Source organism: Engystomops pustulosus, chromosome 6 (genome assembly GCF_040894005.1).
Source record: "Engystomops pustulosus chromosome 6, aEngPut4.maternal, whole genome shotgun sequence".
In the NCBI taxonomy this organism is placed as follows: Eukaryota; Metazoa; Chordata; class Amphibia; order Anura; family Leptodactylidae; genus Engystomops; species Engystomops pustulosus.
The window spans coordinates 52,237,396-52,260,722 of NC_092416.1; the positions used below are offsets into that span (position 1 = coordinate 52,237,396).

Genomic DNA, 23,327 nt, shown 5'->3' on the forward strand with positions numbered 1-23,327 from the left:
CTTTAACCACCGATGAACAGCACTAATCCTCAGTTTCTGCTGCTGTAAGTATGTCACCATTCAGACTAGCACCATCGCACTCTCATTATCCTCCTTTAATTATATTGTAGCTGGAAGAAGCCTTGCCGGCGAAACCCTGGGTTGGACGGATAGGAAAGCTAGCGTCCCATTATTTTACTTGTGATATGCACATTTTTATTTGACTCTTGTGAGTATGATGAACTTAAATAAATTTTACCACACCATCTGCCTGCATATTTTCTTCCACCTACAATATAATTAAAGAAGGAGAATGAGAGTGCGATGGTGCTAGTCTGAATGGTGACATACTTTCAGCAGGAGAAACTGAGGATTAGTGCCGTTCATTGGTGGTTAAAGATGGAATAACGAATGAGAAGAAGAATATTGGGAGCTCCGGTAATAGTGGACTTTTTCTAAGACTGTGTGGACCGGTCTTACACCGTGAGTAGCTCCTTAAGGGGCAAATTGTGCACCACGAATAACTGTGTTTCTGTGCTACTTACACCAAATGACTTGTTTTCATTGATCTCCTGCCCAGCCAATGCATTTTTTGCCTATTGGAATAATTTTTTGAGTGCTGAAAATATTTCAACAATCTCTCACTGTCCCTCAATGAAAAGTGTCTCCTTCCATCTACAAAACAAAAAGCAAAACTGACTTTCTTAATCTTGTAGTTGGATGTGACGGCTTCATGTACTTATATTTTTCAGAAACTGCTGCTACCTTTGGGACAGAAGTGCATTGGGCCAGAAATTTTGAAATTCAGTCGGCTTCTAAACTCATCACATCTGTAAGATAAAGTAAGGATTTGTTGTACTGAAGATATTTTAAGTTTTTTCTGTATCAATTGTGGGTTTAGCCACTTCAGATTATTGCATTTCTTGCAGTCACAAAACAGGTTTTCAATGGAACTATATGCTAAACCTTTATGCCAAATCCATGAGGTTATATTAATTGTGTCGAGAATATCAATATACTCTTGTTTTACCAGATCATTCAATGTGCTGTAATCACAAATAAAAGCAGAAATAATGCAGAAAAACTAAAAATTCTAAAAATCTCTGGAAGATTTGCATTTGTTGCAGAATAAGTCTGTTGTGTGTATGTCCTCCTATGGTTGCTCCAGTTATCACTACAGTCTGAAGATACTTTACAGACTGTCAGGGAAATTTGCCGGCATAGTACACAGGCGCTATACTGTTCCAGCCTCATTTCCTGCATATAGAGAGGAGATTTTTTAAATTTGCCCAGATGCAGTCCTCACACAGGTTGATTTGGCATCGTCCAAAAGGACAGAGACATCTAGATCTTAGAAGTAAGTTCTGTCTGAACGTAAAATATCAAATGTGAGTTTAGTAAAAATGTCCAAAAGTAATTTTGAAAGTGGAATGGACATTATTCATGTTCACTAATTGATTGAAAGCTCAGGTACAACTTAAAAAGGGTATAGCACCAGCACCAAGCTTTGCAGACAGAATGTTGTGGAGAAATACAGTGTGATTTCTAATATTAACCTTTTTTTTCACAATATAATCCATATGCTTACGAGGCAATCGGTGCACAAGATTTTGTCCTTCATTAGTGCTATTCCCCTCTAAATAAATTCCCTCTTCTTCCAGTGTCTTTTTATATATTTTTTTCAACCATGACAAACCTTCACCTTATCTGATCAAGATGGAAGCAGTCCAGTCAGTAATAACAGTGCTCTGGGGAGGACTTGGTGCACCAACTGCCTCATTAGCATATGGATTAAAATAAGAATTTCTTGGAAATGCCACAATGGACAGAAATCATAAGGTTATTCAATGATTCAAATGATTGGGGTGGTACTTTCTACAGGGGTGTAACTAGGAGAAGCTGGGCCTCATAGCAGACTTCTTCATGGGGCCATCTTTTCCCTTAAAATATAAACATTTTTGTACACTCACACATGTTTACACACATTTATACACTTATATACATACATATAAAGTTTTACACACACAATTATACACTCTTCCACACATTTATACACCCATACGCACACATTTAAATATATATATATATATATATATATATATATATATATATATATATATATTTATACACTAATACATGCAGAATATACACTCCATATACACACATACAATGTATAGACATTAAATACACATATATATCATATATTTACACATACTGTATGTACATACTATATATACACACGTGTACAGTATAAACACACCATATAAGTACATTCAGCATTAATACATGTGTATACAGTACCATATACAGACATATAGTATTTGCACACACATACAGTATATACACACCATATATACACACATGCAACATATACATACAGTATATGCACACCATATATACACACACATACAGCATATACACCCAAATAGTGCAGCCGCGACGTAAAACTGGTGAAGACACTTTATAAATATATGTGCAAGCAGTTTGCACGTTCTTTTCAGTGCAAAGTCAGACAGAAACTGTTGCAAACACTTTTATAAATGTGGGCCAGTATGTCATGTGGGTTCCCATGGTTCCAATGCTGTCATTCTTCAGTATTAGAGATGAGCGAGTATACTCGTCCGAGTATACTGCTCGGTCGAGTATTAGCATACTCGGACCGGCTCGTTACTCGGACGAGTATCTCGCCGGCTCGAGATCGAGCAGTAAATTAATAAAATAAATTGAATAAAAGTATTTTTATTGTAAAAAAAAAATATTACACATGTTTCCATATGTTTTACTTGTAAGAACACATTGAAATAACACTATTCTTCACTTTCCAGGTGTTCGCGCGTGTCTCCCGCTAGGTTCGGAGATGTTCGGAACATCTGGAATGTGAAGAATAGTGTTCTTTCAATGTGTTCTGCACTTAAATGGTCCTGTATTCACTGTTTTTAATGTTTTAATTCTATTCTTCACTTTGCAGCTGTGCGCGCGTATCTCCGAACCTATCGGGAGACACGCGCGCACACCTGCAATGTGAAGAATAGAATTAAAACATTAAAAACAGTGAACACAGGAGCATTTAAGTGCAGAACACATTGAAATAACACTATTCTTCACATTCCAGATGTTCGTGCACATCTCCTAACTTAGCGGGAGACACGCGCGAACACCTGCAAAGTGAAGAATAGTGTTATTTCAATGTGTTCTTACAAGTAAAACATCTGCAAACATCTGGAATTTTTTTTTTGCACTGTTCTTTTACTGTTCAGTTTTATTAAAAAAATGCTCGGGTCTCCCATTGACTTCAATGGGGCTCGTTATTCGAGACGAGCACTCGAGCATCTGGAAAAGTTCGTCTCGAATAACGAGCACCCGAGCATTTTAGTGCTCGCTCATCTCTATTCAGTATGTCATGTCATATCACTCCTATAGAAGCTGCTATTGCTGCTCCCCCTGTAGGTAGGTCCATGACTTTTTATAAAGCTCACACACTGGAATAAAAATCTATGACATTGCCCTCCTTCTTTTCCATGTCATTTGGTGTCTTCTTATGTAGCAAAAAGGTGATTCACTATTTAGTCTGGGGCCCCATGAAGCATTATAACTTAAGTTGACTGTAATTTTATTTTATTTCCTCCTTTATATTCATTTATAGGGAATATGCACAATGACAGCAAAATCCGAGACATGATTTTAATTGGATTTTCCGACCAACAACATTTACAAGTATTATTGTTCTTAATCTTTATTTTTATGTATTTATTTATAGTTATTGGTAATGTGCTGTTATTAGTGCTGTTCTTTCTGGAACCCAATCTCCAGTTACCTATGTATTTCTTTATTGGATCTTTATCCTGTATTGAAATCTGTTATACAGCTGTCACTATGCCTAAAATGTTGGCTGAGCTATTGGCGGAGGAGAAGAAGACATCTTTCAGTGGTTGTCTCTTACAAGCTTATTTCTTGCATGTACTGGGTGTCGCTGAATGTTACATGCTCACAATAATGGCCTATGACCGCTATCTGGCCATCTGCAAGCCATTACGTTATTCCACCATTATGACAACTGGGTTGTGTATAAAATTAGTCATTGCATGTCTTGTGTGGTCTTTATATTCTCCAGTTGTTGAGACAATCCTGATATATCATCTTCCTTTCTGTGGCCCAAATGAAATAGAGAATTTTTTCTGTGATTTTCCTCCTCTGATTGATTTGGCATGTGCCGATACTAGAGTACTTACAATGATGGAGAGTGCCCTTAGTTCACTGATCATGTTGAATTTTTTGTGCATTCTCCTTTCCTATATTAAGGTTATACTGGATATACTGAAGGTTAAATCTAAAGTTGGACGTCAGAAAGCTTTCTCTACATGTGGAGCTCATCTCATTGTTGTTGTCCTATTTTTTGTCAGTGTCGGTTTAATGTACATACGTGTAGGCAAGTACTATTCTCCAGACTACAACCGGGCTGTGGGTGTCATATTTGCTGTCTTCATACCTTTTGCTAACCCTGTGATATATGGCTTAAGAAACCAGGAAATAAAAACCTCTTTCAAAAAAGTTTTTAATTGCTTAGGTTTCAGATAAATCTAAAGTGTGACAGGAATAGAGATGGCAGTGTAATGCTAAAAAAAATGACCAGGAATTACATCTCTTTTCCCCCTGTGCCAGCTCCAAGCCAAGAGGGAGGGTAGAGGTGGGCAGTGTGCCAAGCCATGGTGGGTATACGATAACGGACACTCCTGGCATAGTTTATAGTGCAATTCTACACCAGGCCAGAGCGTCTTATTATATACACACAATGTGCCCAATCATGTTAAATCCCCCTCGTAGTATTCTAGTCTAGATTGTATTAGCCCAAATCCTGCATGTACATGTTTCACAGTTCGAATAGTAAAGTAATACTTCCAAGCTTTGTAAAGAAATTGTATTTTATCTACATGTAAAACTTGACCCTCTGTTGTTTCTTGCAGTAAAAATTAACTCCTTACCACACTATGATATTGGGAATCGTCATGGTGTGCAGGTAGTTAGCTTGTCTGATCAGTACAGGACCCTCTGAATGTGACACCTGGGCCTCTGCTGTAACAGCTGGGATTGCAATAGTCATGATCCCGGATGTTCAACCCATTAGTCGCCTTGGTCCAACCGGCTTCCTCACCTGCCCCTTCACAATCAGCACCCCTGCGTCGGGTTCGGGGATGCCGATCATCTCCATTGCAACTCCAGGATTCCGATGAAGCACGCCAGGGCTGCCTGTTTTAAAATGTTTACAAATAAAAAATAATAAAAGTACCCAAAATGCCTCATATATTATAAGTGGTCTATAGTTGGGGTCCAAAGGGATGGCGCACACAGAGGTGAGCATTCTAAAAAATTTTATTCAAGGTCTTTAAAACACAACACATTTCGGGGCGTTCTACCCCTTTCTCAAGTGAACAAAAGACTGAGTACAGTGACAGAAAATAAAGAGGAGTTTTAACCCAATGGGGCAAGACAAGTATATAAATAAGTAAATGAAAAAATAAGTAAAAAACAAACAGATAAAAAACATGGTAAGTATTGGTTGTGCAGATACGTTCTTAAATCGTGAACATGGTCGTAAAATTATATCATCATTGGAAGTATCACATCTGTGTATCAACTATAAAATATTGTACAAATAATAAAAAAACGGTAATAAAGATTTGTAGATATACATACACACATATTGGACCATAATTTTATATAAGAGTACATATAGAGAAATGGTAATTAAGGACAAGGTTAGTTACTTACACATAATAAGATATCAAAGATCTTTTTAATTTTTTTTATTATATGTAAGTAACTAACCGACTCTCCAGCTGACAACTCGCGGGCATGCGTACTTTACCCGGCGCTGGGCGCCACCATCATGGTCACATGCGCACTACTTCGGGGATGAAGCCGAGCGCGACCATACCATCAAGGCGCTCCACACCTGACACTTCATATCACATCAATTCAGGTATATATATTGGTCTATCTATCTACACCAGTTACCCCTGAGGAAGTCACTGTGAGTGGCGATACGCGTGGGCCTCTCCCAGCCCTTCCCCTGTCTGTCTGGCCTGCCTGGTAACTATAATGTCTATCCACATTGCATTGTTATTTGCTGCGGGGCTGCATAATTGATGATATTCATACTCACATACACTTTCATCATTTTTGCTGGACAGGCTTAGGGTGTGGGGCTGGGTAGGGAGGTGATCTTTTTAGGGGCCTTATCATGTGCCCAAACCTCCCTTGGGTTTAAAGGAAACCTACCACTGCTCGCATGATAAAATCATGCAAGCAGACCACCTGTTAGGCTATTTAATACTAATGCCGGCACATACTTTAGTTAGGCACGGCGATCGTTAGTTTAGCTAAAACAAGGTTTTACTTACATATGTAAATAGTCCTCCGGTGCTACCCTATGTCATCTTCGGAAGGGAGATGGCTTCCGATCTTTAATTATTCCCGCCTCCTTCATTGTAGCCGTCCTCCTTCGGGTGCCGAGAGCCGTGACGTCACCAAGCTCTCTGCACCTATCGCCGGCCGGCTGTGCGAGAGTTAGTATCTGCGCATGCGCGATAGGTGCCGAGAGCTTGGTGACGTAATGGCTCTCGGCACCCGAAGGAGGACGGCTACAATGAAGGAGGCGGGAATAATTAAAGATCGGAAGCCATCTCCCTTCCGAAGATGACGTAGGGTAGCACCGGAGGACTATTTACATATGTAAGTAAAACGTTTTTTTTTAGCTAAACTAACGATCGCCGTGCCTAACTAAAGTATGTGCCGGCATTAGTATTAAATAGCCTACCGGGTGGTCTGCTCGCATGATTTTATCATGCGAGCAGTGGTAAGTTTCCTTTAAGTATATAGGATTTTTCTCCTTTTTAATTGCTTTTATGGGTTTTTGGTCTGGTGTATATGTTATTTGTTGTCTATATTTAATAAAGATTGTTATGTTGGCATAGCACATGGTTATTTTATAATTTTACGACCATGTTCACGATTTAAGAGCGTATCTGCACAACCAATACTTACCATGTTTTTTATCTGTTTGTTTTTTACTTATTTTTTCATTTTCTTATTTATATACTTGTCTTGCCCCATTGGGTTAAAACTCCTCTTTACTTTCTGTCACTGTACTCAGTCTTTTGTTCACTTGAGAAAGGGGTAGAACGCCCCAAAACACGTTGGGGGTCATTTACTAAGGGCCTGATTCGCGTTTTCCCGATGTGTGACCCGAATATTTCCGATTTGCGCCGATTGTACCTGAATTGCTGCGGGATTTTGGCGCACGCGATCGGACTGTGGCGCATCGGCGCCGGCATGCACGCGACGGAAATCGGGAGGCGTGGCCGAACGAAAACACGACGTATTCGGAAAAACCGCTGCATTTAAAAACCGAAAATGTGTCGCTTGGGAAGCGCTTACCTTCACCTGGTCCAGCTCGGTGTATTCCGGCGCGTTCAGATGATTTTCAGCGCAGCAGCGCCACCTGGTGGACGGCGGAGGTACTACCTTCATAAATCCCGTCCGGACCCGAATCCTGTTCAGAGAAGGCGCCGCTGGATCGTGAATGGGCCGGGTAAGTAAATCTGCCCCGTTGTGTTTTAAAGACCTTGAATAAAAATTTTTTGTATACTCACCTCTGTGTGCGCCATCCTTTTGGACCCCAACAATAGACCACTTTCACCATATCCTATAGAGTTTGGCAACTCCATTTAGGAGATCATCCTCTGGAGGCAGCACCAGACAAAAATTATCACCACAAAGCCTACAATAGTATTGTGCCTATCTGCAGCACAACCTAAAACGGTGAGCACAATCTACAGCTTTATGTCCATTTGTTACCCCCTAAGATGTCACACTATTAGCGCTTTCTCGCTGTCCTTTCTTGCCACTTTCAAATATTATAAAACTCACATATATAATAAAAAAGTGAAGATCACCACACAAACCGTAAAAATCCATACAATAAAATAAAGTTATTACTCACCCGGTACAGTGAACACCATTAAAAAAATTAAAAAATAAGGATTTTTGTGCATTCAATCAAGCAAAAATGCAATAAAAAGTGATCAAAAAGTCACATTTGCCTCACAATAACAACAATGACAAGTACAACTCATACCGCAAAAAAATAAACCCTAAAACAGCTCAATCAACAAAGAAATTCAAATGTTACACCTCTTAGAAGACGACAATGCAAAAACAAGTTATTTTTCTCTCCAAATGCAATTTTATTCATCAAAATTAGTCAAACAGCTAGTCAAAAGCTATATAAACGGGATAATGATGTAATTGTACTGACCCATAGAACATAAATAACATGATATCTATGCTATATGGTTAAGTAAGGGAACATGTACATTTTAGGGCTAAATAAATATTTAACCCCTTCCCAGCGTATGGCACACGTCAGCTGCGGGTGTTTGAGGAGGGCTTCACCCCCATTTCCCTAGAAGTCATATAAATATAAATAAACAGTAAAAATCATAAACACATTAGGCCTATGTTGTAAATCCATCACAACAGGATCTTCCTTTATATGTAACACCACCAAAGAAATATTCTCTATTCCTTTAAATATATTCTGCCAGACAAAATATGTAATTTATGTGATTGAATGTAAAATTTGCCATTTACAGTATGTCGGGCGTACTGTTCAACCCTTACGAACCCGGTTAAATAAACAGAGAAAATGTAAAGAAAAAATTCTTGCTGCAAGGTGTATGGAAACATTGCACACTGGTTCACCCTAAAATAAAATTTCCCATTTCCATCATGCCGATAGACCACATACCCGAGACCGCATGAAATCGATTCCACCTGCTTTGTAGATGTGAAGTATATTGGATTTATACAACTAAATACTCTTTCTCTTTCAAATGGCCTCAATGAAGCCAACAAAACCATTCTATAACAAAATGGTTATACAAACTGTCGGCCATAATTATAGTTTTTCTTCTTTCTGATACTCATTATCACTCTACAACCACTACAATCAATCAATATCTCCCAAACAATAAACATGCAGAATTACAACATCCTATTGCAAAGTCCATTTTTTCAATTACCTTTTGTTTTTTAGCCACCCCGCCCGATAGGTCCATTCATGTTCCGAGTTCTTTTATTTCTATCTCAAATCGGCTTCCATACGTGTAGTCTCATAGCCTAGCATGTAGTTTCACGCAGTTTCCTTTCTGACCCAAATCGGCTTCCGTACTTGTAGTTTCATAGTCCCGCCATCTTCCGTTTGTAGTTTTTCAGAGCGTTACTTCCACGTTTTGATTTTTGAACTCCTTACAGCTTCCGTACTTTTAGTCTTACAGCCTCGTTTCATCTTCTTTTGTAGTCCTCAGGTACCTCAACGTCAAAATATCATGTAAATAGTTCTTTTCTTGCTGTAATATATGTTTTCATATGTTTTCATTGTACCGCTTTTTATAATAATAATTCTTGTATTGTAATGTTTCTATTTTAAGATTGTTCATCATTAAATCTCATTTATGTACATCCGGACAGTGCGCTGACAGCTGGAAACCGACATTTACCTGTAACCACTCAGATGCCATCTATCTCTTTAAATTGTATCACACTGTCAATGTTAGCCATGAACCAGAGGAAGCGCTCGGTTCGAATGCGAATCAATTTGTATATATCTTTTATATATTTTTTATTTTTATAGCAAGTCAACTTTTATGAAATAAAATTCCTGATAAATTAACCATTGAGTCGTCCAAGCGCCTGATCAAAAGCTCATCACCTATAGAAACAAACCCAGTGGATACTTACCTTCAGGATTTATTCTCTGAGGGAGAAAGGATTCTTCCTGAGAGCATGGCTGCAGGGGGACGTCAGACAAGGATACACATGCTTCACAGAGTTGTGCCTGTCAGCACAACTTCACTAGGTTAGTAGCTATAATACTACAACAATATCACATAGCTGCAAATAGGGTATTACACCGTAGAAGCACCCCTTTTTCTCAAAAAACTCTTTTCCATATATAACTATGATGAGCACTTTTAATATCCATGAATTAATGCATGCTAATTACTATGATAAGAACTTCTATGATCAACGTATTAATGCCTGCCAATCACTATTATAAGCACTTCGATGATCCATGTATTAATGTGCACTAATCACTATAATGAGTACTTCCATGATCCATGTATTAATGCATACTAATCGGTATAATGAACACTTGTATTATTCACATATTAATGTACGCTAATCACTATGATGAGCACTTCTATTATCCACATATTAATACGTGATAATTACTGACAGGAGTACGGTAACTCTACAATCATGATATGTTTGATCATGTCATGATTGACCTTCCAGATCTTGCTGGATGAAGCGGGTAATGCTACGTATTATTCCTGTCTGGTTTTTGCAAGTATTGTTGTATAATTGTCTATAACGAGTAATAATATCCCTGCACTATAGAAGCCTAATGCACCTAACATCAGAGTGCCCTAATAAGGGCAATTATTTCATATTTCCACATGCGTCTAATAATAGCAGCCTCTTCTATACACCAATTGCTGGTTTTTCCCTTCCTAGCTGACTGACCGTATGATCAGCAGCAACCTCTCCTTAGCTGTCTTCATGTGTAAAGGCATCTGGACATGTGACTCTGCTCTTATACTGTAAAGTCACATGTCCATCCGAGCCAATCACAGGCATGTCTACAGACTACATGCCTGTGGTTGCTAAGGGGCTTTAAGGTGCTTTATTGGCTGCTTCAGTAGTCAATCAAGCAGGTTGGTGCTTTTTGACCAATATGTGTGCTTTTTGACCAAATATTGTACTTCAGGTTTGAATCGTGAACCCCCCTGTTCTGGAAATTACTTCTAACAACACTATAGACCACAGATAATGTTATTTTTGTACATATGTTAAGATTGTGAGACTCACTATATAAGAACTATACAGGATTATTTATTACATTGAAATTTCAGTTACACAAGGAAATGGGCCATTGACTCGTGTACACAGCGATATCAATTCAGAAAGAAAACAGTTGAGAGCAGCAGTGTAGACAAACTGAATTTAGCACTAGATCTGAAAAAAACACGATTTGAGACCCATTTAAAGAGGTTACTTATACCTGTTATGAGAGACTTACAATATTCCACTTTGTTCCATAATACAAGCAATAAATCTAAGTACAAAGGTGTCCGTATTAGGATTCCTTGTCGACATCTTGGACCTAAAAACAACATTGTGCTAAATAAAGGACTTTCAGTTTAAAATGTCCACAAAGTTGTCATTTTTGGTCACTTGCTATAGTGTGGTTCAAGTCATACTATTTAATTCTTAATATGTTGTTTTTACATTATCTTAATTTGGAAGATTGGCTAAAGATACAGTCTTAATTCATGTGTCTTGTGTATTTGTAACCTTATTTTTTTCCCAATTCCCCAGGAGCTGAGATCCTTTAAATACAGATGCTGAGAAGCAAAACCATCTAAAGTCATTGATCATTGAGACTAAGGTAAGACACAAGAAACCAGACTCTATGTGATCGGATTTCTGCATTAGGAGGTGATGCGGATCCCTGGGACAGCACTGTTACTACAAAGGGAAGACAGGTCCTTTAGCACTAGCTGCACTTAGCATGTACTTACAATGTCATGAGCCTATGAATCCCCCTGGCTTATGTGGTCACAACTCCTACCACTGAGAACGCAAAAGCTATAGCACCTACAGCCATGTTCCCATATTTATTAAAAATCCTGGTGTAAGCTAGATTGCTATGTAAAATCTGCAACAGGGTCGTCAACCTAAAATGTAAATAAAACTGAACTCTTCTTACATGATTTTTAAGACCCAAGCATAACCTCTTTACTATCTATTGCTACAACCATATGGAATCCTTCTGAGAAGAGTGGATGTGGCTATAGCAGCAATAGGAGAAAATAGCACAATATACTTGAGGCCCTCGGGCATATGTAATGTCTCATCGTTGCTTTCTCATCTGGAATAGGCAGGCAGTGCATCAGCCCCTGACACGGTGTTTGATTCCTTCTGCAATCTTCAAGATGTTCCTGCTCACCGGCGATATGGGTAGGCGATATGGGTAGGCAAAGTGGGCATTTGCCCAGAGCCTCCTGAAAGAGGAGAATCTCTTTTTTCAAGTGCATCTAAAATTGTGTTTCTAGGTGCCATGGATCAAGAGATATTTATGTTTAAAGTGAGAATATCATGTGAAATTTTTATAGATAAAAATCACTCCCGACGGCACTTTAACAGTTAATATCTCAGTTTTCCCTGAAACTTAGAAACACAAATTTAGATTTAAGAAGAGAGTCTCTTTCTTTCATGGTTCTATGTGTCACAGAGCCAGAGATATTTGCTGCACACAGGAGCTGCTGCACCTCACAGATAATGGAAATTATCACTTTATATGTTAATACATTCTGATAAGAAATAATATCAACTAATATTCATGTTTTTAACCCTTCTCTATCCAGAACTATCTAAGAATACACTTGCTTTCTTATTGCCTTTTATTCGGTGATCGTCTTTTTGCGAAAATTGACTGATACAATGTACATTCGATTAATGTGGCTACATATTAACACCGCAACCCAGAACATGTCCATAAATTTATATGTAACACCAAAAACACACACATGTTCTGGAATAAAGTTTTTATTTCCCACCATCCTCCATTATTTAAACCTATCTTATGACGTTTTCACTCAAATTCTTATGAAGCGCTGTTCTGTTATTGGCGGCTAATACAATGGCGCACATCTAAAAGTGACTCTTGTTATCTCATTAGCTTGGTTTATGGATATATAGTTATTTATATGGGTTACCATTGTGTAAGGGAGCAAACAATGATGGATCTGGGTGACACAATTTTCTGCAAAAATAGTTTGGTTTCCCCTGAGGATTTACGTTCCCTTTGCTGCATATTTTGGTGAATATACACATGTGGGGTATGTATGATCTCCTCACATCTTACTGTTTTAGGAAAGTATATTTTCTTTATATTACTTATATTATATTCTGGATTTGTACATATTTTTGAGGAAATTTTGAATTTTCATGCAATTTTTGCATTTTATTGCCGTTTGCTGGAAAGTTGCATGAAGGTGGTAGTGTGTATGAATTTAAAAGTTATTCTTGTTTACATGGTGATTTCTGGAAAAATTGGATTTTGACAGAATAGGAGCTTTTTATTTTGTGCCTTATATATTTTCAAACACATTTGTCGATAGCAACCAAATATGTCAAGGATTTTGTTTTAGCATTGTAGGGAGTGTAAATTCTTGATGTTATGTATTGTGGCATATATAAATCTGTTCACTTTGTGTTGTTATTTTTAAATCCCTGTTTGTGCGTAAACCTCTACTTCGATTTGAGTTTTATGTAAAAACTTAGGTTATTTTCAATGCACTTTTTGTGTAATAGTTTGTGTTTGTCACAAAATTACACAAGGGTGGTCAAATGTTAATTGCCAAATGCATCACCTGGTTGTCTGCTTTCAAAAATGTATAGGTTTTAGGGGCACCTTTACTTTTTAATTTGTTTTATTGATATATTTTGCAGGTTGTGACTGTCTTAAAATTTCTAAAAGCAGATATTTCGTTATTTCAGTTTTGGTGATATTATTATGATTTATTCATGTGAACTTATCAATAGGAGGCATTTGTGAACTCTACACATGTCCATCTATTACATTTATGAATGATTGCTGATTGCTGAATCCAGGTGGTCAGACAGAACTCAATAGCGCATGTCTGGCTACAGCTGCCTAAATGGGAGGTGGTCGTATCTGAGGAAGCTATCTCGTTTCTAAGGGACAACATGACTACATTTATGAGAAATTATCTTCACACAGGAACATTTTTTTAAATAAAATCCAATTTGAAGAAATATTTAAATATTGAAAATGAATTTAATTAAATGTAAATGCCCAGATGGGAAAACCCCTTTAAGGTCACAGCTAGAAAAACGCTTCATGCTATAAACATCAAAGGAATATATGGCATAATTCACATCTCTGCTGTTACTGTGTCATAAGCCAAGGCATGGCTTCAAAGCAAAAGGGAGGAATTAAATAACTCCCAAAATATGAATACGGTTATCCTCATGATCCTCAAAAAGATGGGAGTAAGACCACATTTGTAGGATGCCGCATGAGAAGATATTAGCATATAAAGATTCTAAGGAATACAGGCATACAAGTCATAAAATAAAATAATAATAATAATAAGAGCCTTCTTGTGTTTTACATAAACTCAGTATACTGGAACGAAAAATAAAAGGACTCAAAGGCGCTCATAGGGCAAAAACCCGTTGGTTCAAGGGAATCCTATTTCTGGTGACTAGGGTCAGGTTAGTTATGCTCTCACCTGGGGTAGATATGCTCAGTGCATAACTACTCAGAGTGTGTCAGGAGATGATGTAGCGCTGCAGTGCTCCTACCGGTTCCTCCTGGAAGGACCGTTTTGCAAATGGCAGTGGATTAAAGGGAGAAAAGTAGTGCTTCCTCAGTGCGCTGCCACATCCATTTCAGGCTCAACCAATGTTTGATCACAAATTCATTTTATTCACAAAGTATCAAATAGTGAAGAACGCATTTCGGGGCGGACTGCTCCCTTCGTCAGGTTCTTAAATATTCGTGATCTAATTGGAGGAGGAATATTGCTGACTGAAGAGCAGTGGTAATATAAAGTGTGGCTGATGTGTTGGTGCGGGGTACACGGCTTACCACGTCCCACAGCAGCGGCAAACCCTCTCTCTCCAAGGCACTGGAGACCTGCCTGTGATTTGTGATCAAACATTGGTTGAGCCTGAAATTGATGTAGCAGCGCACTTAGGAAGCTCTGCCATTTACATAAACTCAGAAGAGATGTTACCTGAATTGATTAATTTAACATTTTTGCATGGTCTATGCAAGGTGTCTTGTTAGTCTGATACTGTATATGACGAGATATGGTGGCAGCTAACTCAGGTTTAAGAGGGCAGAAAGCTGTCCGAGGGAGGTCCAGCGTCACCCGATAGTCTCCCTTTCTGAACCTAAGTCCATGATCCTGACACTGTGCAATACTTTTTGTGCCTTCACCTAACCTTTGTCTCATTGACCTGTGACTCTTCCTAACTAAAATTCATCTCCTGCTAGCAGAGTGATCTTTTTCAATGTCATGTTACAAAAGTATTCCTTCCTTGGAATAGGGAAGTACCACATGACCCAACATAGCTACAACAGTGATGAATGTTACTGTTAACTAAGAACCAACAAAAGAATTTGGGGCACATTTACCCATGTAGTTCATGAAAGTGCATTGTCCGATGTTAATATTATGCATGTGTCACTTCCCCGCTCAGGTCCGACGGAGTTCACCTTCTTCTACCTGGTGTATGTAAGTAGCTGCTATGCAGGGTTTTGGAACGGACAGAAAAAGACAGTGGGCCCTGAGACTAAACCCCCATCTTAGCTATCCCTGCCTATTTGCCCAGTATAGACTAAATGGTAGGTAGACAACTGGTCAACATTCCTTTTTCTGTGCCAAAGAGCAAACAAAGAGATAAAGGGAGGGCAATAGGGATAACAAAGAGAGATAGTCACCAAATACTGGTCAGAACCAAGAAGACAATGCAGTACATAACCATGGAAAGTAAAAAAAATCTGTCAAAGTTACCAGAATACAGAAAACAAAATAAACACACAGTAAACCAGAACAGAATTCATAGGAGACAGACTGGTATGGTGAAAATCAATCTAGGATAAAAAAAACAGTATTCACAATGCTCATGGTTCATACGTTAATGGGCTCTGATACCAGAGCCTGGCACAGTAAGCACTTGTTTAGTTTTGCAGACATAGTAGACCACGTACTTTATATATTTATAGTTATTGGTAATGTACTGGTATTATTCCTGATTTTGTTGGAACCCAATCCCCAGTTACCTAAATATTTCTTCATTGGGACTTTATCCTGTATTGAAATCTGTTATACAGCTGGCACTATGCCTATAATCTTAGCTGATCTCTTGGAGCAGGAGAAGGAGACATCTTTCAGAGGTTGTCTCTTACAAGCTTATTTCTTACATGTAGTGGGTGTTTTAACCCTTTCATGCCCTCCCCAAAAAATTTGATATACCATCATCCTTCCGGTATCACTGTATATCTGTACATCTGACACCTATTGCAATCCTCGGGGAACTCAGATATGGCTTCCAACCCCAGACCTTTTGAGTAGCTCTGTAAGACCATTACCCACACACTTCAGAAATATACTTAAATATACTTTTACATTCTGCCCCTTCTGCCCCCATATCCAATGCATATATTACCAAATGGTAAAGCACCATAGGGGCCCCTGTTGCACAGGAAACCAGATGTGTGCTGGCACTGCAGAGAGGTAGGGTCCCTTCAACATATTTTCTGGACATGCACACATATTCATCCGTTCTGAGAAGTGGTGAGGGAATTGCTTCGGGAGGAAGTATCTATACCCCTACAACCTCTATTCTACTTTCTCAACAATGCCTCCCTCTTGAACAGCTCTTCTAGTGAGAATACCATGGAATCCCTGACAGCCTCTGTGAATAACCAAGTAGAACTCTTTACTAAGGTTTGGGCCCCTTGGGTTGAGTTTTGGGAAACAAGACTAAGTCAGAAAGGTGATTGAGACTCTCAACGCCTGAGGTAGATAGTTTCCTGTCATAGATAATATACCCTTTGTCTTTTCCCTTTGTGTGGATGTCTTGTGTCCCAATGTTTGTTACTTTTAGGTTATGTGTCGTAGTTGTTAAGGCTTAAGATAATGCCTAGAGTTAATGTAAGGCTGCATTCACATGGCCGTTGTGGGGACGTATATACGTGGCATAAATCCCCATAAGCCCGCAACGGGCGCACGCAGCCGTACGGAGCAGTATGGTGCTGCACTCATGCGGCACCGTACTGTTCCGTAGCCGGGAAAAAGATAGGACAGGTCCTATCTTTGCCTGTAATACGGAGCCGTGTGCCATGTTTCTCTATAGAGAGTGGCGGGGGTGAGCAGCGCTTGTCGACATCAGCAGATTGTTGGACACTGTTGGCTCTTTCTTTTGTACATAATGCAGTATTGTGTATTGCATAATAACATATATAAAACCTTTTCAATACATAAACAGTTAAATAAAAACAACAATCTTCAGACTAGCAAGGTCAGAGAGAAACAAAATGACGCCTTCAGGACATGCTCAGCCTTACTTTACGAGGATGATGCCACCTAAGATGCTACTCTAGCCGTATCTGTTGAGTTTAGAATCAGGATACTGTTCGATCATCAATATTTTGGAAACAGTACATTAATTAAGTTTATTGTTCATTCATTTTACCTTCTCCTACATTTCTAATTTACAGAGAATTTTCACAGTATGAACAACAATGACAGCAAAATCCGAGACATTATTTTATTCGGATTTTCCGATCTAGAACATTTCCAAGTATTGCTATTTACAATATTTCTTTTCATGTATTTATTTATAGTTATTGGTAATGTGCTGATATTAGTCCTGATTGTGCTGGAACCCAATCTCCAGTTACCTATGTATTTCTTTATTGGGACTTTATCCTGTATTGAAATCTGTTATACAGCTGTCACTATGCCTAAAATGTTGGCTGATCTATTGGCGGAGGAGAAGAAGACATCTTTCAGTGGTTGTCTCTTACAAGCTTATTTTTTACATGTACTGGGTGTCGCTGAATGTTACATGCTCACAATAATGGCCTATGACCGCTATCTGGCCATCTGCAAGCCATTACGTTATTCCACCATTATGACAACTGGGTTGTGTATAAAATTAGTCATTGCATGTCTTGTGTGGTCTTTACATTGTCCAATTTTCGAAATGATTTTAATTTCTCGTCTTCCTTTCTGTGGTCCAAATCAAATAAAGATGTTTTTCTGTGATTTTCCTCCTCTCATAGATTTAGCATGTTCAGATACCACAATCCTTAAAAAGGCAGAGTCTACCATGAGCTCAATGATCATGGTGAATTTTTTGTGTATTATTCTTTCTTATATTAAGATTATACATGATGTTCAGAAAATTAAGTCTGAGTTTGGACGTCAGAAAGCTTTCTCTACATGTGGAGCTCATCTCATTGTTGTTGTCCTATTTTTTGTCAGTATTGGTTTAATGTACATACGTATAGGTAAGTTCTACTCTCTAGACTACAACCGGTCTGTGGGTGTCACATTTGCTGTCTTCATACCTTTAGCTAACCCTGTGATATATGGCTTAAGAAACCAGGAAATTAAAACATCTTTAAAAAAATTTGTGAATTTTGTGAATGTTAAGCCTCTACTAACATTTGGCTGAAGAAGGTGGGATTGTATTGTATTGTATTGCACTGTTTAATAAATGTATTTTATACTAATGTATTCAGAGCACATGGTAGCAGGAGGGATTTTCTATTGGCTGATTTGAACCAGGATCCCCTGAAGAGGGTGAGGGGAAAGGGACAAAAGATGTGGCACGCTACGTGCGCTACAGAAAATTTCTTTCCCTTAGTCACGCCTTTCCTCTTACCCCACCCCCATGCTGTATAATATCCCCCTATGGACCCTCCATCACCTCCTCACCATGTGTTCCCTCCAGTTCCCTATCACAATTAGCCCTCCTTCTCCCCCTCACATTGTATTCCCCTGAGATTGTGGCCTCTGGTGGATGCTGACAGAGTTGGGACATACCTCCACCGGTCGGGACACTGGAACAGAGCCCAACTGGTACTGTCCCACTGAATCTGGGATGTTTGGGGGGCCCTAACTGCTACCAGGTTCTGCACAATCCACTGTACTGCTGCTGTTGGATTTCTGTACCAAAATAAAGAACTTTGAGTTTGACCCAACAGGTCTCCACATATGTCCAAGGACTAGTCACATTAACCATGACAGACCTCCTCTGTACCATCAGCTTTTATTAGCTAATTTTATCCCAATGATATCCTTACAGCTGTGTGGCCCACCTTCTTACTTACATTTAATGTATAAAGCTTTATTACAATTTCAAAATAATTAACATACAATAGGTAAAAAGGACAATAATGGTTACACTACTGTTATGAATATTTAGCAAATTTTATTAATTTATCTTAAAGGAAGAAAAAAGAAAAAGAATACAATAATTATTTGTCCATAACTTTTCCCATTTGGTAAGAGGGTTATTACTTAGGAACCAATATTTCTTGTAGTTTACTTTGATTAGTGGTGATAGATTTTTTTATATTTAAAGATTTATTGAGGACTGGTTCTGTTCCACAGGACTGGTGCATAGCAAATGTGGTGGCAGTATACAAAAAAGGATCAAAAAGCGATCCTGGAAACTACAGACCTGTGAGTCTAACTTCTGTGGCGGGGAAAATATTTGAGGGGTTTGTTAGAGATGCTATCATGGAGTATCTCACTGTGCACAACCTTATAACCCAGCATCAGCATGGGTTTATTAGAGATCGGTCCTGTCAGACTAATCTGATTGGTTGCTATGGGGAAGTAAATTCCAGACTGGACCTTGGGGAGGCTGTGGATGTTGTATATCTCAACTTTTCCAAGGCATTTTACACAGCGCCACATAAAAGGTTGGTACATAAAATTAGACTTCTGGGATTAGGGGAAAATCTGTGTGTTTTGTAAGAAATTGGCTTAGAGATAGAAAACAGAGAGTCATAATTTATCAGGTAAAAGTTACCAGTGGATGCCACAGGGATACGTATTGGTCCCCCTTCATTTTAATATTTTTTTAATGTAAAGAGAAAAAATATTCTAGAAGGTTCCAAGGAAATTGATTTAAAACAGTTTATTCCAAAAACTTGCTTCAAATCAACTCTGGTTCTTTGTTGTAGTTCAGCTATGACAAAGAATCCAACTTGATTCTAAATGCATCAGAACTGTTTTCCTGCAATGGCGTTAACATGTTTTTAATGCTTTTGGAATAAATAATGTTTTTATCAACCCCTTTAGCACCGGTAAAAAACAAATAAAAAATCATTATGTGAGTTCTCACGGGCTATCCCGGGAATGTCAATACCCCATTAGTGCCAATAATCTACAGAATTAGGTATTTATACAATTAGGAATTAAAACAAAAAGTTTGAGCTATTCACCATGACTTCATGGATATTGTCTCTTAAAAACAGTATAAAATAAGGAGACCCGTTTCGGATCTGTACCAGATCCGTCATCAGAAGACTGATGTAATGTCATACAAAGTGAATAGTGCAGAGTACAACTTTGTGTCATTTTAGTGCCAAATATATTTTGCCCATCTCATGCCACTGGAGACAAACACCCCAAAAAATCACTATACTGGTTATTCCAGGTAAAGTAATACCCCATATGTGGCAGTAATCTCTAGGCAGGGCACATGGCAGTGCTCAGAAGGAAGAACTGGCATTTGGAGCAAATTTTACATATTTTTATGCCCTTAGCCTAAGAAGTGACCCTTTTTGAAAACTACAATCTCAATGAATTAATCTAGGGGTGTAGTAAGCATTTTAACCCTAGGTGGACCCTAGGAATAATGCATAATGGATAGTGCATAGTAAAAAAAATATCCAACATGGAATCTTGTGCCCAGCTCATACAATTGGAGACAAACACCCCAAAATTCATTGTGTGGGTTCTCCTGGGTATGGCAATACCCCATATGTGGCAATAATCTACATGTTGGGCACATGGAAGAGAAGGGAAGGTGCGGCGTGACGTTATTTAATATTCCATGCCATGTTCTGTGAAGTTGGAAAAAATGTGGTGAAATTGTTGAAAAAAAGCGGATTTGCGTCACTTTCTTGTGGGCTCAGTTTTCATGACTTTCACTGTGTGCTCCAAATCCACTTTATTCTTTGGTTTGTTACAATCACAGTGATCTTCACTCAGAGACGAAATTAGATATTTATTGGTAGTAGTATAAATAGCAGATCAACACCATCTGCTAAGTGCCACACATTGGTAAGTAAGTACCTGGGCCATGATTGTGGCCTTGCCATAACAGCAGCTGGTGTAGATAGTAGCAGTGCCATGATTGTGGCTGCGATATTGCAGCAGCAGGTTTAAGAGAAGGTGAAGATGGCAGCAGCACTATGACTGTGGTATTGCAGCAGAAGGCTTAGAAACAGGTGAAGATTGCATCAGTGCCATGATTGTGGTCATGGCATAACAGCAGATTTAGGAGCAGGTGATGTTGGTGGCACTGTTATTGTGGCCATAACATGGCAGCAGGTGTAGTCATTGTGAGAAACATCAGCCATAGGTGTGTGAAAATCTAGGCTAAACCTGGACATTGGAACCCTCGTTCAGTATGCCTCCCCAGAATCCACAGGTCCAGCAACAAGCTTTGCAAGCCAAAGTCCATGTAGGCCTCAATCTGGTCATTGAGGCAGGTGGATTTGGCTTGCTGACTTTCCTGAGTCAGCTTCTGGTTGGAGATGGATGACTCTGCTGGGCATGAAAATGCCATATCGGGCATGTGGACAACTGTTCCCTCTTAAGGGCATTCTGGAAAAATGTGACAGAACTTTTGTCCTCTTTGTTACCTCAACCAGTTCCAGAAATATGCCTTTAGAACCTGATTTCTGAAGATAATTGGCCTCATCATCTTAACATATTCTTATGAGAAACACTATTCATGGCCCGGAAGTGCATTGCCCTGAGATGGCACGCCCTCAACATTCCTACCTTAAGTATGTGGAAGCTTCAGAGACACCAAGAGACCCTAGGGAGATGGGAGATGCGGGTTATTACAGCCTCTCCCTTCTACGCTCCTCACAGCACCACACTGAGCCACCGGCTCTAAAGACTCGACGGTCACGTGACCAGTGTCTAAAGAGTTAATCAGAGCTGCTGGGTCTAATCAGACGTAGTCCAGCTCTAATCAACATCACCAGTTTCCGGTGGTAATTACCCTTGTAGGTACAGGGGAAAACTCAGCCCGCATCATTAACCCCTTAAGGACGCAGCCTGTTTGCAGGTTAAGGCTCGCAACTTTTTTTTGAAATTTGACCAGTGTCTCTTCCTGTGGTAATAACTTTTCAACGCTTTAAGATATCTCTGTGATTTTGAGATTGTTTTCTCGTGAGACATTGTAGTTTATGTTAGTAGTGTCATTTCGGTGATCCGTTCCTTTTTTGGGGGGTAAAAATTCAAAAATTTAGGAAAAATTTGAAAAAAAGGACTATTTTCAAAGTTTCAAATGTTATACTTTTTAGACAAAAAGTGATACCACAAATTTTTTTTGATGGAAACCTTTTGCCATTGGTCTTCTTTTTATATCCATTATTTGTTTTAAGTTTCCATTTTTTTTATGGATGTGAGAAGGTTTGAAGTTTTAGTAGCAACTTCTCAGATTTTCTTGAAATTTGAAAAATGCGAACTTTTTGGTGATCAATTCAGTTTGGAAGTGCCCTATAAAGGCTTATGTACTATATACCCCCACAAGTAACACCATTTTATGAACCTAACATCTCAACCTATTCAAATCAGCATTTAAGAAGTCTGTTAACCCTTTAATTATTTTTCCGGAAGCATATGAAAATGGAGTGGAAATTTTGAAATTTCAATTTTGGATTTCAATCTTTCCAATTTAGCCCTAAAATGGATACATTCAGAAGGAATTTGAGGTAAATATATATTCCTAATTTCTTGCCCTGCTTCTTCCGAGTACGGCGATACCAGACATGTGGATGTCAGCTGCTGTTTCCCCGCACAGCGATGTCCAGAACAGAGTTAGCGATACTGGGAATTTGGAAAGCCAATTTGGCTGCAAATATTTTGTGGTGCCACAGTGTAATTGAAGAGCCCCTGAAGTAAAAGTACAATAGAAAACCCCCCAAAATGTCACCATTTCGGAAACTAGACCCCTCAAAGAATTTATCGGTGGTTGTGGTGAGCATTTTAACCCCCGACACGCTGGTCAAAATTTTATGCAAAGTAAATGGTGCAGAGTAAAAATTGCGTTTTTATCTCAAAAATGTCATTTTAGTGCCTCATATACTGTGCCCAACCCATGCCACTTTAGACAAACACCCCAAAAATCATTCTGCGGGTTGTCCCGAGTACAGCAATACCACACATGTGCCAATACTTTACAGACTGGGCACACAGAAGGGATGAGAACAGAAGGAGTGAAATTTAGATTTTCCATCTCCGTTTTCACAAGTTTGGATTTGGAGTGCCATGTCATGTTGGCAGGGCCCGTGAGGTGCCAGTGCAATAGAAACCCCCAATAAATGATACCATTACGGAAACTAGACCCCTCAAAGAATTTATCGGTGGTTGTCGTGAGCATTTTAACCCCCGACACGCTGGTCAAAATTGAATGCAAAGTAAATG

At 38.9% G+C, this 23,327-nt stretch overlaps 2 protein-coding genes across 2 annotated transcripts; both read left to right on the forward strand.

Annotated features, from left to right (window-relative positions):
• Positions 1–734: 734 nt before the first annotated feature.
• Positions 735–4,554, forward strand: LOC140065902 (olfactory receptor 6N1-like). The gene is made up of 2 exons (XM_072113463.1): positions 735–821; positions 3,623–4,554. Exon 2 carries the CDS (start codon positions 3,628–3,630, stop codon positions 4,552–4,554), a length of 927 nt encoding a protein of 308 aa, XP_071969564.1. The 5' UTR covers positions 735–821; positions 3,623–3,627.
• A 12,822-nt stretch (positions 4,555–17,376) lies between these two features.
• LOC140065904 (olfactory receptor 6N1-like) lies at positions 17,377–18,324 on the forward strand. The gene has a single exon (XM_072113464.1). The coding sequence runs from the start codon at positions 17,377–17,379 to the stop codon at positions 18,322–18,324; it is 948 nt and encodes a 315-aa protein (XP_071969565.1).
• Positions 18,325–23,327: the final 5,003 nt, after the last annotated feature.

Excerpts from the sequence above, each read along its gene's own strand:
- LOC140065902 (XM_072113463.1), top strand. The coding sequence starts at position 3,628 with ATGCACAATGACAGCAAAATCCGAGACATGATTTTAATTGGATTTTCC.
- LOC140065904 (XM_072113464.1), top strand. The coding sequence starts at position 17,377 with ATGAACAACAATGACAGCAAAATCCGAGACATTATTTTATTCGGATTT.